A 12,933-nucleotide genomic window follows, 5' to 3' on the forward strand; every position below is an offset into this window, starting at 1 on the left:
ATGTACGTGGATGATGATGATGGTGATGATGTGTAGTGCAGCGCCGCCAGAGCACGTTGAAACTCATGCACTTTGCTGCAGCAGTTGCATTTCGAGTCCAACACCCACACGAGCCGTGCACAGCCCAAGCAAAGAAAGACGCAGCGATGCGTGGTTGCTTGAAAAAGGGGGTTTGAACCCCTCTCAGTCGAAAATTAGATGTTGATCAAGTTATTGACCCTTGACGCGACCACTCTATCTTTTTGGCTCTCCTTTCTGGTTGCCTCACGCACGAAGCCATCTTATGTCAACAGTGCGAGTTTTGCCTGTCACGTGTCGTATGAACGAACAACAAATCGGCCTTGTTAGGCTGCACTTTGTTACAGTTTAAAGTTTAGGGGGCGGGTCCCTAACCACCGACTTCCGATCAACAAGAGATTTTGTCTGACCACATTCGAGATTCACGATTCGTATGCTCGAAGCTGTACTTGGTGGCAATCTTCACTATAGACAGTGCAGGGTCGACACTGAGCAACGATTATGCATCCGGTATGTGCAAGCCATTCTCAATCTCGAGCGACCACGCGCAAAGTATGGACCAAGCGATGTAGAACGCTTTGCTGACTGTGGCGCTCCTACTCGTTATGGCCTTGGTGCTTCGTCTCATTACAACGACAGCATCTGGTAGGTGAGAGCAAGCTGCAGCGTACGTATCTCGATACCGCCAAATGACATCGGTGCCTCGATTCCAACGTAAGCTGACCTCCTGACTGCTGGTTTTTAACGACGTGCAGATTGTGCACACCTCATCCAAGCGCTTAACGAGTGCCATTCCAAAGGTGTCTGGCACAAGATCACGGGAGGCTGCAACGGTATCAAGCATGATCTCAACATGTGTCTTCGTCAAGAGGTGAGCCTTTATGCTAAATTGACCAGTCTCCCTCGTATGCTCCTTCGCTGACTGACACGAGCGTTTGCCGTCTTTTGTCCTTTCCTCGCACACTCGTAGCGCGTAGAACGCACAGCAAATCATGTAAAGGAATCCAGGGAGAGCCGCAAAAGGACCGAGCAAATATGGAAGCAGATTGAGCAAGAATCATAGCTATTCAAGACCTCGCATCAACTCGAAAAGGCAGTCGTAACGCCTCCCGGCTTACATTGTATTATATCACATCTTCAATTGTATATGCATCCAACGCACCCCGCTCCGTTGTCGACCCTATCCTCTTCCTTTGGTTGAACTACTTGGTGGCTACGACTCCCGCATGACACTTCAGCAATCGACGACAACGTTTCACAGCCTATACCCACCAACACTGGGCGTCAACAAGCTAAGGATATATGAGCTTCTATTTGCGTGTATAAAGATAATCAGCTCGAAGGGTGGAACGCGAGAAAGCAACAACGAACGAGACAGCATATCAAACTCCAGGATGGAAGCTCATCTAACGGATTGGACCGCCCAAAGCGGGATCCTGGGCGGCCGACCTTCCACCTGCGTCATCTAGGGCGAAGCCTTTAAGGTCTTCCAGCGACACCACGTCAAGCGCACGCTGGTGCGTTGCCTCGAGTTTGACCTTGGGCACGCCTTCCTTGGGCAACTCACCCCGTCTGTAGGCGTCCAAGCTCTGTTTCCATCTCGAAACGCACAGACACCACGAACAGCCCTCGGACAGAATAGGGCGAAGATCGTTACCCTTGGACGCGGAGAATTCGAGCCATTTTCGTGAGACCACTGCTGCTACTGTGTGCGAACCGCCGTCGGCTGGTCCTGTGTTGCAGTACTGTTTAAGGAAAGGGAGGTGGTATGATAGCAAGATCAGATTGTTAGTGGTCAATCAAACGAATATCTGGGATGTTCGAATGCGATACCTACGCCGTCTCTGTAAAATCCTGTCACAGGGTCGGTGCCACACTGTCCCAGTGGACGACCAAACACGTTGAGCGGACGATCCATCTTGAATGGATTATCGATCGACGAAGCCCAGCCTGAGCCAGCGCCACTGCCGTTGGAAGCGTAACTTGCGTTCCGAGACGTGATGCTGTTCACAGCCGGTTTTGCTGCTTTGTGATGCGTAAACCTTGAGGCACCTGCTTCCCAATTGCGACCAGAAGTAATTAGCAAGAGGCCCAAAATCGAGGTCAATGCCGGCGTGCTCGTGCGAGTAGGTCTGTATCGTGTTGAAGATAAGAGGCCAAATGGCGGCGACATTAGTAAGACATCAGACAGTGGTTCGCAAGCAACAACGTGATAAGTGCAGGCTGTGCCAGGAGGATCTGTGCACGCTCGTCTGCAAAATCGTTGCCGTATAGCAACATGACGTGCGTAGTGGTCTGCAGATGCAGTCCATGACCAGAGCAGCCTCAATTTGTCACCTTCACATGACTAGTTGCAGGATCCTAAACGTCTCGAGCCAAGGCCAATCACGAATGATGAATTTAACGCAATTATGTGGAGGCAGATTGTGCACCAAATAACATGTAACCTTAAAATGCACTTATTCTGCTGTATATAATAAACTCTGCTGTATATAATAACCTTTTTCTTGCAACCAGAACAAGTTAAGGCAAGATGGCCGAGTGGTCTAAGGCGCTGTGTTCAGGATCTACATCTCATCGCAGTCTTCGGGCGTGGGTTCGAATCCCACTCTTGTCAACAGTTATTTTTTTTCAATGCCACTATTTATGGACGTTCTTTTTCAGCAAAATGGTTCTTCTCAAATTTAGGTAGTTATAGTCACAGAGTATAGCACTCATGACTGAGACTGGGCATTCAAGTACAGACAAATGACGATAGAGAATCACGAATGTAACTGCCACTCGAGAGAGAGAGTGGTTGCAACATGTATAGTTTGGTATAGCTACGCCCAAGCACCGCCAGCACCCCACGCATCCGCACCCGATCCAAACGAGTCCGTCATTGTACTCTTCCCAACCTCTCCCACACTCGATGCTGTTGTGACAAACGGCAGACTGGCTCTGACCTTCTTCCTCTCACCGTTCTCCCTCTCTGGCTCGTACGCCTTCCGCTTCTTCACTTTGTCACCATCCTTCTGGGACTTGGTCTGTTTACGCAGATCAACGATCGCAGCGACGCTCGTGTTGACCTTTTTGTCCTCACTCTTCCCGTCTTCCTTTTGCTTCTGCTTTTTTCCCTGCCCTTTTGCGGGTACACCTTTGATAGGTTCTGGCGCGCTATCGTCGAACGTATCTAACTCTGTCTGAGTTTTACTCTCCTTCTGTCTGGCCTTGGAGAGTCCCGAGGTAGCATCTTCGAGTACTCCCTCTGCAACTTGGGTCCGGCCCGAGGCGATCTTGGCGCGCTGCTTGGAGAGCTCGTGTATGGGTGCAAGGCGCATCTTTTCTTCGGCTTCATCCACTGCTTCGAAGAAGCTGCCGCGGTCAGATCGATCGGTGGTTATCTTGGCGTCTTTGAGCTTGTCGGAGGAAGTTTCAGATTTGTTGACCTTCTTGCCTGAGCGTGTGCCTCGTTTATGTTTGGCTTTCGTACGGTCCGCTGCTTCTGAGTTGGCTTCAAGAGTCTTCTTCTGCGGCTTGCCTTTGGTCTTAAAATTGGACGCATCCTCTTTTGTTTCAAGACGGCGTGGAGCTTGTTGACCTCGACGGAGCGCTCGCATCTCGGCGGCCATCTGTGCTGCCTCGTCATCGTCGTCCTCGTCATCATCGCCCTCTTTGGGCGATTCCTTGCGACCTTTGCTAGCGCTGATCCTTATCGAGGGCTTACCGCGGCGGAGAGCACGCATCTCTGCTGCCATCTGAGCAGCCTCATCGTCATCTGACTCATCCCCAGTACTATCAAGCTCTTCGAAGTCGCGTCTGCCTCGTTGAATGCTTTGCTGCTTTTGCTTCCTACGAGCCGGAACGCCCTCATCGTCATCCTTTTCGGCAGGTCGAGCCCTTGGCTGCAACCTTTCGTTGTCCAGCACGCGCAACGTTGGATGCACCCGCAAAATTCTCTCCTTATACCCCATATCGTTCGCCACACCATTGCCCTTCAAGAGAAGCTGTGTCAGGCCCTTTCGTCTCAGCCTCGGTTGCGACTCCTTTTCATCTACGGCCTCTGCCAATGTCGACAATGATTCCCACGTGTCCAAGCCGCAGTCTTTTAACTCGAGCAGCTCCAACCCTGGTGCCGTTTTGCCATCTGCACCTTTGCCCCAATTTCTAACATGCGACGGAAGGCATTTGAGATCGGGATTGTCGTTCAGCCGCACCTCTCTCAAAGCTAAGCAGAGGGAAAAGTCCGGAAGACTCTGGCTGCCCGAGAGCTTGTTGTGTCCGAACGAGAGCTTTTTGAGTGCTGGAAGTGATGCAGGCATAGATGCGGGGAGGGAACGGATTTCGTTGTGAGAAAGAATAAGTGAGTTAAGCTCAGGTAGGTACGGAAAGGCGGCAGGTACACTGGTGATGGCGTTGTTGTTGAGCACGAGTGCTTTGAGCTTGCGGAGAGGTGTGATCGACGGCGGGACAGCAGTGAGTGCACAATGCGAGAGTGTGAGGACGCAGAGCTCTTCTAGTGCCTCGAGTCCTATACAGCCATCCGAGGTGAGATTGGCATTCGAGGCTAGATTTAACCATGTGAGATGGTCGCCGAGCGCTCCATCTTTTCCTTTGGCCAGTGCTTTGCTTTGGAAGATGGCTTTGGCGAGCCAGGTCAATTTGCAAAGACCCTTTGGCAAGGTGTCTGAAGGCTCGATCGAAGACAGGTCAAGCCGTTGAAGGTAGCTAAATTGTGCCAGCGTATCGACTAAAGCGGCGAGAGGTGGAAGCTGATGCCCAGCTAGAGATAGGGATGTCTTCGAGCGGATGTCGTCGACATCTTTATCATCTTCGTTGTTGTTGTCGTTGTCACCCTTGCTGTCGTCATCAGTCTGATTGGAAGCATCAGCAACAGCTTTGTTGTCTTTTTGCTTAGTGCTAGGTCCTTGTACGAGTGGTTCATGTCTGTCAAGCCTGCGCCCGTGACTGCTGCTCGAGGCCGTGGCGTTGTGAGTTTTGCCTTGGGAGCGTTTCTTGTGGAAAGCAGAGCTAGTTGATGATGCTGGTCCACTTAAAGCAAGATCATTGACAGCAGCTCGGTTGCGCTCCGATTTGATCGGGCCTATTCGCTTTTGAACAGTCGTTGCTGGCGCCATGTTCGATGTTGCTGCTGCTTGATGGTATGGGGAAGGCCGTCAAAGGAGTATAGGAAGGCGGAGGTAAGCCATGTTGTGGAGTGTCTACAGGAAACTTTCTCCTGAGAGCAAAAATAAATCAAAAAATTCGGAAATCGGCTTTGTGTGAGTGTGGTATCGCTCCCAACACCAACACGTTACACAACATAACACCTCCGTGCACCCCATCGCAGGCAATCCTGTCCCCCTCTCTTAAGAAGAGTTGTCCCCCCTTTCCCCGTTATTGGAAGCGCTCTGACATAGAAACCATTGCCGACTGATTCGCATACATAAACTTGCGATTTCTGCTGAAGTGAGGGGCTTCGCGGCGAACAGCTCCTGCAAACCATGTCTTCCGACCCGGTAGGCGCTGCCATTGCTCTTGCTGGAATCCCTGACGAGCCCTCGTCTCTCCATTCCAAGGCGCTTCGACCATCAATAAATCTATCACATCGCGGCTCGCTAGAATCGAAACCAAGCTCGGACAGCATCCTCTTGCCGGAAGAGCACGAGGACGAAGAAGATTTTGTCGTCTTCGAGGACCGCAACACATTACCAGCACCCAAGCTTGCTGACGGAGACTTCGATGAGTTGGAAGCAACTAGCAGCAGGAATGATGTGGAGAAAAGATCAACACTGGGAAGCATAGCGCGTGCTAGCGTGGAAAGTCTATCATTTGGATATCGAGATCATCTACTACCATTAACTCTAAGTGGGGATGGCGACGAATCGCTTGGCGGAGATTATGGGGAGAGAGAGGGTTCGGTATCCGCGACAGCGAGGGGAAGTAGATCCACGCTTGGATCGACATCTTCATCTCGGCGTCGGCGTCACAACAGAGGCTACTCACGCGATCGGTTAGCAGAAAGACGCGTAACCCTAATCGATGGCATCGCACTCACGATTGGCGTGCAGATAGGATCTGGTATCTTCTCGTCACCTGGTGTGGTGACGCTCAACACGGGCAGCATTGGCGCCTCGATCGTCGTCTGGCTGCTCTCAGGTCTTCTGGCTTGGACCGGAGCCTCATCGTTTGCCGAACTCGGTGCATCGATCCCACTCAATGGTGGCTCGCAGGCGTATCTCAACTACTCCTTTGGTCCGCTCTCAGCGTTTCTGTACACATGGTCGGCGTTGACAGCTCTCAAACCAGGTGCAGGTGCGATCATCGCAACCATTTTCGGAGAGTATGTGGCGAGAATCATTTTTCACGCTACGGGCAAAGTTGCAGACCACCCTCACGAAACAGGTCTCGATGGCATCCCAGCATGGTCGATCAAGCTGCTGGCTGTAGCGATTGTAGCGCTCATCACCGCAGCTCATGCTTTTTCCAACAAGCTTGGTACTCGGACGCAGATCGCGACCACGGTCGTCAAATTGCTCGCACTCACAGCTGTACCTATCTTGGCTATTGTACAAGCCGCACGAGGCAAAACAAGCCCAAGTTCTCAGCAAGCATTTTCGAGCTTGAGCGCCATGTTCGCGGGAAGCTCAACTTCACCTTCGTCGTATGCACTTGCGCTGTACAGTGGGCTTTGGGCGTTCGACGGGTGGGATCAGTCGTGTTTTGTCGCAGGAGAGATGAAGCGAGTGGAAAAGGACTTGCCTCGAGTGATTCACATGAGCCTGGCCACGGTGATTCTGATCTTCCTCTCAGCGGTGGTGTCGTATTTTGTTGTTCTACCTGCCGAGTTGGTGAAACGCACCAACACAGTAGCGCTCGATTTCGGGAGTGCGATCTTTGGCACTGTTGGTGGGATCGTATTTGCGGTTTTGGTCGCGTTCTCATGCTTTGGTGCGTTGAACGGACAGATATACACTACGGCTCGACTCATTCTGGCCGCCTCACGCGAGGGATACCTCCCAGAACGACTGGGCGACCTGAATCGCCAAACGGGTACACCGATCGCAGCACTGCTTCTACAACTCGTGCTCATCTCGGCGTTCGTCCTCTTCGGATCCGGCTTCGCCTCGCTCGTCAACTTCTACGGCGTTTGCAGTTGGACCTTCTACCTCGCTTCTGTTCTAGGATTGCTAGTGCTCCGTATAAAGGAGCCTAATCTGAATCGACCATATCGAACGTGGTTGGGCACCCCAATTCTGTTCGCAGCAGTAGCGCTATTTTTGTTGCTCATGCCGATCGGGAGTGCGCCCTTGGAAGGGTTGGCAGCGTTGTTGTTTATCGGCGCCGGTGTACCGGTCTATTATCTGACGCAGAGTAGGTCGGGATGGGTGTCCAACGTTCCATTGCTGTCGAGGCTGAAGGCGTGGTTTGCGCGCGCGCGTGGTGCGGGTGGTGTGCATGACGCCAGAGGACATCATGTGGTTCTGCCGACAACGGATGCGGCAGCAGGCGAGACCGAGCAAGAGGACGAGGAACAGATTGAAATGCTTCCCAAGAAAGGAACAGATCACAAGGCATGAACGTAGAAACAGCCTTTTCTTTCGCTGTGACTCTCACAAACGCACACGCTTTGCACGCTCACGACTCACGACTGTAATTTAATCACATCGAAATCGACCTTGTTCGGCGTCCAATTGCGCGAACCGCAATCACGAAAGTCTGGACCAAGCGTCGTCATGTTCGGCCATACAGTACCGCTCGTTACCGCGGTCAAAGATATCTGTCTCACTTCCTGCTGTTCTTTCCTCCCTTGCTACCCTTCGCCTGTCCACCGCCTGCCTTCTTACTCGCCTTCTGCAATGCGGCATACCGATCCAACGTCTGCCATTTCACCTCTTCCCACCTCTCCTGCTGTTGACCGCTTTCCAAATTCAGGCCCAACTTTTTCCATTCCTTTGTAGCCTGCTTTCTCAGCTGCTGGGCAATCTCCTTGCATTCCAAAGCGGGCTTATTTCCAAACTCCTTTTCCGTGCCCAGACCTTCGCCAAGGTACGCTTGGAACTCATCCTGAAACACGGAGCTCGAGTACTTGCGGAGACCAAGATCTGTCTCGATGACTTTCTTGTTGGCTGCGGAGAGCGAGTCCCACTGGCTCTTCACGAACGCTCTGTAAGGCGGGGAGAGGAAATAGAGCGCATGTAGAAGTTCATGTGGCAGGGTAGAATACGCTTGCGATGCAATGCAGGAGATGACATAGCTCACACTCCCGCTTTCGCCATCGTTGCGAGAAGAAGCACCTTCATAAGGTGAGATTGCGCCGAGCGAAATGAGGACGTCGAGAAGCTCATTTTCCTCCGCAGAACAGTGGGGTGTCCACCATTTGGCCGAGTCCGCATTGCTGTTGGTAGCTTCGAACATGGCATCGAGCCATTCATGCACACCTTGGCGGAGTGGGAAGTTGAAGCCCTGATAGTTGCGGCAGATCCGTTCGTCGGCAGCTTCCTGTAGGCTGAGGTAGCGTTTGGCATTTGAGTCGGATTCGTAGAAGGCTTCGACGCGGGCGAGTGCAGCATGCTGAAGGGCAGCGGTTGGGAAGAGCAACATGAGAACGGGCGGGTCGACAATGTGTCCAAACACTGGCTCTTTCTTAGCTTCTGCCTCTTTGGACTCAACCGCAGATGGTGCCGAGGTTGACGTTGTAGGAACAGGATCAGGTAGGGTCTGGGCTGATAAATTGTCGGACGAGACAGCAAAGCTAGCCGCTGCAAGTGCGTTGGAGAACGTCGCTGGAGTTGAAAGCAGAGCCGAAGTTTCAGGTCGCAGAGTCAAAGCAGAGACCCTCTGTTCCGTTTCTGTGATAGCCAAGTCGGCAGGGGCAGCTCTCGGCTGAGCAGCGAATTGAGTTGCGTTCGTATCGGGCTGATGCGGTGGCGATGCAACAGGAGCGGCTGCAGGTGGCGAGACACCATCGACACGAGTGGAGACACCCAGACCTAAGCCAGCCAGTTCCTCGAGCAGCAGATTGCGCCTTCTAGCTAGCGCCAGCTCAGCTTCAAGCTTCCTAATTCTTTCTTCGAGCTGCTCGTAGGTGGGCTTTCTGGGACCAGAAGTTGGAGTCTCGACTGACTTGTCCACAGAAGGCGCGGCCAGTTGCGGAGAGGACGCGCGCTCAGGTGAAGGAGTGCAAACCATTTCGTTGGGGCGCAACTTTTGCTGTCCATCCTTCACACAGCTTCTTCCACGATCCGGTGTCGAAAACGAGTTGGCCGGTCCAACACCATTTGGGCCACGTACAAGTTCTGTTGCTCCATTTGATATGCGGTTGTGAGATACGAGCAAGAAGGCAGGATCCGTGCGGTCGGAAGCACGAATGTCGTCCCAGATCTTTTTCTTGTCGAAAGCTTTGAGGCCAGCGCTGAAGTCAAAATCTTCGGTGAGAGATGCATTCGGCATGGCTGGGCTACTACCGCGCGAGATAGGAGCATGATGCTGCATTTTTTTGGCAGACTTGGGAGTTGAGGCTGCAGGAGCAGCATGATTGGGTCTAGGTGAACGAGAAGGCGTAGAAGAACGGGAGACTGTTGGATCTGAGGTTGACAGTGCTGTCAGAAGCGGGTTCGAAGCGTGCTGTTCTGCGCTAGAAAGTCTAGAGTCACGTGTTCGAGAGTTGGAAATGATGGCAGGATCTTTGAACGATGTTGCTGTGGCTTGTGCTGATGTAGGTGCAGCTGAAGGAGCAGCACCCAAGGTCTGCTGGTGCTTCTTTAGTTTGCTCTGTGGCGTCACAGGAGTCGCTGCATCAGAGCGAGAAGGAGTGCTGGGGTTGGACTTGGATCCAGTCTGGGAAGGTTTGCAAGCAGCAAGACTTGCAATGTCAGAGCGTTTGAGCACGACGGGAGAACCATCTTGCTTCTGGACGGTGAGTGTGTTTGCGGCTTGATCGATGGACAGAATCTTGGCTTGAAGAGTCGAGCCAGGCTGCGAATGGAGCGTGAGCTTGACATCGAGCCCGATAAATGTCGACGACATTGTTGACGGCTGAAGCTTGTCTAGGTGTGCCCGTTTTATGCAGCTGTGAGAAGAAGGGAGCTGGTGATGATGACGATGATGATGATGATGACGGCGATTGATGATGTCGTCTTGTCTCTCAAAATCGAGTTTGGGCCATTTCCGTCAAGCAAAGACCACGGGCGACGCGCCAAGGGCCAAAAGAAATAATGTTAAAGCGCATAGGCGTGGATTTGAGTATCAATCGTGAATCGTGAATCACGAATCACGAATTATCAAGACGGAACCGCGACCAGATGACGGCGTTCTATCAAAAGTGGAGAAATCGTGAATAACGAACGCTCAGGACAAGTTAAAGCAGACACCGACATGCCTCACGTCATCAATCATGAATCACTTCACACAATTAACACACTTCTCTGTCCTGCTTTGTCTCGACCACGACACATGTCAGCAACGGGTTTCCTTTCGATAGCCAGAGTGTCATCGACGCTTGCATGGACTGCGGTTCAACTCCCAATAACCATAGCTGTCTCAGCTCCTCGCACGATTATCAGCCCCCGCCCCTTCTCAACCACCGCCTCACTCCAGATTCCAAAAGGCTTTACTGCCACCGCTCTAGATAACATGTCTTCACAGAGCGCTAAAGTAGTTAAGGTGACTCCTCTGGAAGACTCAGATGCCAAATGGGTCGGTTTACGCGCGATCGAGTGGGTTGACCCTACGGGCAAGCAACGCAAGTGGGAGTCTGCGGACCGCAAGACGCGCAAAGGCGACGTCGACGCTGTTGCAATCATGACCATCATTCACCGTCCCTCGCACGAACCACATCTGTTGCTCATCTCGCAATATCGACCACCTGTGGGCAAGAGTTGCATCGAGATGCCTGCTGGTCTCATCGACGCTGGTGAGGAAGGCGACGAGGGGACCAATCGTGCAGCACTGCGAGAGTTGGAAGAGGAAACTGGCTATGGAACGGAAAAGGAAGGCGGCAAGGTCAAGATCGAAGAGACGACTCCGGCCATGCACAACGATCCTGGTCTCACCGGCGCCAACATGAAGCTGGTGGTGGTCAACATTGAATTGAGCGATGATGCGGCTGAGCCAGTGGCCAAGCCTGAGGAGGGAGAATTCATCGAAAAGTACTTGGTGCCTGTTAAAGGGCTTTATCAGAGTCTTAAGGATTTTCAATCTAGAGGCTTCGCTGTCGACGCCCGTCTAGCACATCTGGCCATCGGCCTTGAAGTGGGTGCTGGAAACATGGGCCGTTTGTAGATTTGGGGCCAATACAACGTGTATCGTCTAGACTGTGATTGATTTGCTGTACTGTTACAATATGATTGAAAGAGTGATGGTGTAAAGATTCAAAGCACTGTGCTTGGATCTATTGCGGAGCACACTGCATGCCAGGACCCTGTCCACCACCCATCTCGTCGTGATCTTCCCAGCCATCGTCGTTCATGTGCCCTTGCCCTGGGATGCGGGCTTGGTTGCTACCAAATTGCTCCACTTTGGCTGGGACGGGCTCGCACTGGTCTTCGATCGTCTCTGATGTCGTCTCGAGATCCGGTCTGGCAGGCGGCAGCGCAGATTGCAATGCTTGTCGGATCGCCGGGTCGGAGGCGAGCTGTGCGTCGGTGGGAAAATCAACCTCCCATCGAATGTAGAGGTCTCCCTTGGTTTGATTGCGATCACGATACTGGGGCATACCCTCGCCCTTGATCACGTCAACGTCTCCTGGCCTGGTGATCTTTGAGCGCAATACCTTAAGATGTCTGCCGTCCAAATGTGTCAACACCGTCCGTGAGAAGCCAAGCAAAGCTTCGACAAGAGTCAGGCGCACCGTTGTCATGAGATCGAGTCCTTTTACCTCGAAAGCTTTATCCTTCTGCATCTTGAGCTCGATCAAGATATCGCCAGCTTTGACGCCTGGTTCTTGGTCTGCCGCTTCTTTGAATACGATCTGCTGGCCGTCAACCATTCCTTTTTCGATTTCGACATCAAGCTTTGCTTTTGCTTTTGTGGTCTTTTCACCTTTGCACTTTTTGCAACGATCCTTGTCGCGCACCTTTTTGCCCTCGCCGTGACAGTCGGTGCACTCGACGTAAGATTGCGCAATCATGCCGTTGCCCATACTGCGCTGTTGAAGTACTGAGCCTTTTCCGGAGCATTTGACGCACTCCTTCTCAACAAGGCCGGGCTTGGCACCTGAGCCCTGGCAATGAGTGCAGATGACGTTCTTGGTGAGGTTGAAATGAGCTGTTTTGCCCTTGTACAGGTCAGCCAGGGTAACAGCGTACTCAATCACTGCATCCTCGCCCTTTGTCCGACGGGGTCGTCGACCACGAGGCATACCACTCATGCCCGGCATGCCGCCCATTCCCATACCGCCGCCAAACATGCTCGCTAGGAAGTCGTCCATGTCTGGTGGCATGCCTCCTGGACCACCTGGCCCACCTGGACCATCATCGCCATATCTGTCGTATGCAGCACGTGAATCTGGATCGGAAAGCGTCTCGTAGGCGTGATTGATCTCGGCAAACTTTTCGTTGGCTACTGCCGGGTCGATCTCCGGGTTCTTGTCTGGATGGTTGGCAAGCGACTGTTTGCGGTAGGCCTTTTTGATATCTGCGGACGACGCGTCCGGCGCCACGCCGAGTATATCGTACAGATGTGTTGACTCGACCATATCTCTGAAGATGATATCCCGCGACGAATGGTTGTCTATAGACAAGAAGCGACGAAGGACTGGGCTTGCTCTTTCCTTGTCTAGGCCGTCGTCATCACACAGAGCTTGTGCAGCGCAGGAACCAATAAGTTAATTCGTGAAATGGAAGCTCAAAAAACAGAAAAACAGAAAAACGGGAAAGATTTTGCAGCCAACTGAGCTTCTGCCGAAGTCGACACGATGCAGCACACGACACACAG

General features: G+C 52.5%; 7 protein-coding genes and 1 non-coding gene across 8 annotated transcripts; 4 read left to right on the top strand and 4 right to left on the bottom strand.

The window, feature by feature from the left end:
* Positions 1–519: 519 nt before the first annotated feature.
* Positions 520–1,081, top strand: UMAG_12163 (uncharacterized protein; the record flags this gene model as incomplete). The annotated part of the gene is made up of 4 exons (XM_011389824.1): positions 520–528; positions 658–685; positions 774–889; positions 989–1,081. The coding sequence occupies 4 exons, from the start codon at positions 520–522 to the stop codon at positions 1,079–1,081; spliced, it is 246 nt and encodes an 81-aa protein (XP_011388126.1).
* A 343-nt stretch (positions 1,082–1,424) lies between these two features.
* On the bottom strand, positions 1,425–1,936 carry UMAG_10871 (uncharacterized protein; the record flags this gene model as incomplete). Its single annotated transcript, XM_011389700.1, has 2 exons — positions 1,425–1,763; positions 1,856–1,936. The coding sequence occupies 2 exons, from the start codon at positions 1,934–1,936 to the stop codon at positions 1,425–1,427; spliced, it is 420 nt and encodes a 139-aa protein (XP_011388002.1).
* Positions 1,937–2,545: 609 nt separating this feature from the next.
* On the top strand, positions 2,546–2,635 carry UMAG_16027. Its single transcript is given in 2 exon segments — positions 2,546–2,583; positions 2,596–2,635. It is a non-coding gene; the product is annotated as a tRNA-Leu (tRNA).
* Positions 2,636–2,840: 205 nt separating this feature from the next.
* On the bottom strand, positions 2,841–5,135 carry UMAG_01761 (uncharacterized protein; the record flags this gene model as incomplete). The annotated part of the gene is made up of 1 exon (XM_011389421.1): positions 2,841–5,135. The coding sequence occupies one exon, from the start codon at positions 5,133–5,135 to the stop codon at positions 2,841–2,843; it is 2,295 nt and encodes a 764-aa protein (XP_011387723.1).
* A 366-nt stretch (positions 5,136–5,501) lies between these two features.
* UMAG_01762 (uncharacterized protein) lies at positions 5,502–7,577 on the top strand (the record flags this gene model as incomplete). The annotated part of the gene is made up of 1 exon (XM_011389422.1): positions 5,502–7,577. One exon carries the CDS (start codon positions 5,502–5,504, stop codon positions 7,575–7,577), a length of 2,076 nt encoding a protein of 691 aa, XP_011387724.1.
* A 205-nt stretch (positions 7,578–7,782) lies between these two features.
* On the bottom strand, positions 7,783–10,026 carry UMAG_01763 (uncharacterized protein; the record flags this gene model as incomplete). Its single annotated transcript, XM_011389423.1, has 1 exon — positions 7,783–10,026. One exon carries the CDS (start codon positions 10,024–10,026, stop codon positions 7,783–7,785), a length of 2,244 nt encoding a protein of 747 aa, XP_011387725.1.
* A 606-nt stretch (positions 10,027–10,632) lies between these two features.
* On the top strand, positions 10,633–11,280 carry UMAG_10872 (ADP-ribose diphosphatase; the record flags this gene model as incomplete). Its single annotated transcript, XM_011389701.1, has 1 exon — positions 10,633–11,280. The coding sequence occupies one exon, from the start codon at positions 10,633–10,635 to the stop codon at positions 11,278–11,280; it is 648 nt and encodes a 215-aa protein (XP_011388003.1).
* A 109-nt stretch (positions 11,281–11,389) lies between these two features.
* UMAG_01765 (uncharacterized protein) lies at positions 11,390–12,694 on the bottom strand (the record flags this gene model as incomplete). The annotated part of the gene is made up of 1 exon (XM_011389424.1): positions 11,390–12,694. One exon carries the CDS (start codon positions 12,692–12,694, stop codon positions 11,390–11,392), a length of 1,305 nt encoding a protein of 434 aa, XP_011387726.1.
* Positions 12,695–12,933: the final 239 nt, after the last annotated feature.

This window comes from Mycosarcoma maydis, chromosome 3 (genome assembly GCF_000328475.2).
Source record: "Mycosarcoma maydis chromosome 3, whole genome shotgun sequence".
Lineage (NCBI taxonomy): Eukaryota > Fungi > Basidiomycota > Ustilaginomycetes > Ustilaginales > Mycosarcoma > Mycosarcoma maydis.